This window comes from Pygoscelis adeliae, unplaced genomic scaffold (assembly GCF_000699105.1).
Source record: "Pygoscelis adeliae isolate BGI_AS28 unplaced genomic scaffold, ASM69910v1 Scaffold186, whole genome shotgun sequence".
Lineage (NCBI taxonomy): Eukaryota > Metazoa > Chordata > Aves > Sphenisciformes > Spheniscidae > Pygoscelis > Pygoscelis adeliae.
In genome coordinates this window covers 4,780,761-4,782,256 of record NW_008825071.1, presented here as the reverse complement: position 1 = coordinate 4,782,256, position 1,496 = coordinate 4,780,761, and the positions used below count along the sequence as shown (strand labels likewise).

The 1,496-nt window shown below is 54.7% G+C and overlaps 1 protein-coding gene across 1 annotated transcript in view; it reads left to right on the top strand.

The window, feature by feature from the left end:
• The first annotated feature begins 1,406 nt into the window (after positions 1 to 1,406).
• The window catches only part of TFAP2A (transcription factor AP-2 alpha (activating enhancer binding protein 2 alpha)), a 32,526-nt gene continuing 32,436 nt past the window's right edge, over positions 1,407 to 1,496 (top strand). The window contains exon 1 of the mRNA XM_009326540.1: positions 1,407 to 1,494. Within this exon, the coding sequence (XP_009324815.1) occupies positions 1,407 to 1,494 (88 nt within the window). The remainder of the gene's footprint in view (positions 1,495 to 1,496) is intronic.

Sequence of the window (1,496 nt, the reverse complement as noted above, 5' to 3'; positions counted from 1 at the left end):
CCATGAAAATGCTTTGGAAACTGACGGATAATATCAAGTATGAGGAATGTGAGGTAAGCGCTTCCCCCAGCCGGGGCAGAGCCCCGGCCCCGCAGCTGCGAGCGGGAGCCTGCAGCATCCCTCCGTCTCTCAATTTCGTTTAGGAAAACTTCTGCTCCGTCGCCAGGCTTCCTTGCGGTCCTGCAGCTGGAGAGGGGCTGGGGTCCTTCCCCAGGAGCTCCGGGGCTCGTGGAAACCCGGCTTTGTCGGAAGTGTATGAGGAAAGGCAAACAGGATCCAGCAGCAGTCTGGTCTATAGGTAGATCCTCCGTAGATAAGGCTCTGTAGGACGCTACACTCATCCATATGGATGGATGGACGGATGGATGGATGGATGACTGAATGAACGGACAGACGAATGAATGAATGAATGAAAGGGCAGAGAGACAAAGGGAAGAGAATTATTCTTACACGCCAGGTACCCGAGGCATCCCAATAAATTGGCTCAGGACCGACGCTTAATTTCAGCCTTTTCGATGCAGCTGCGGGTTGATCCTACCGAGCTGCGCAAATTTGCAGGGGTCAGCTGCCGAACTGAAATCACGGCTTTGGGAGTGGTGTTCCCCCAGCCTCCTAATTTTCAGGGCCACACTCCCACGGCTTTGAGCAATATTTTAACCGCTTGAAAAAAATTAAAATCCACCTCATTTGGTTTTGGTAGCCGTGCAGCACGGATTGCGTGCACGCGTCTCTCTATGTGTCTGTGTGTGCATCCATATTTTTAGAAAGAGGCGAGTGTCTTTTAATCTGACAAAAAGGAGAAGAGGAGAAAGAAGAGCGATGCCCAGGACCCGTGCCTAGTCTCAAACCAACGAATACTATTGTCACCCCTTTCGCAAAAGTTGGCTGTGCAGTGCGTTTAAACCGCGCAATAAAGGACTCCACTTTGCAAATGAACGCAGTTATTTGGTCGTGACCCACGCGGGAAGGTGCCCCCAGCCTCGGCGGAGCCTTGCCGACGTGCATGTCTGGGGCGAAGCGGGGGGGGGCACGCTCCCACCCGACCCTGCCGCTGCTTTGGGCGATGCTGTAGCTTAGGAAAGGGACCGAGGGCTTGCCAGACTCGCCGCCGACTAAATGATTTGGTGGTTTTGTCCCGGGTCGAGGAGTTTGGGATAAAGCTGTCTCCCGGTGCGGGAGCCGAGCTCTTAGATCCACTCGCTGGCGGATGCTTGATTTCTAGGAATGGGGTGTCAGGGGTGTTTGTTTTTTTTTTAAGCCGGAAAAAAATAATATGTATATTCCTCAACTGGATTTCGGGGGGAAAGCGTGCCTCTCCCCCTCCCTCCCCCCAGGATCGGTGTTCAAGTGTGCACACGTGCGAGCGTGTGGATTTCATCGCAAATGGCTTTTGTTGCCTTGCGCTAATGGGACTTCGCCCCGAGGTGCGACCAGGCACGGAGGGAGCAGCGGCCGCGCCGCCGGAGCCCGCCGGCTGTTGTGCGTGCGTGTGCGGT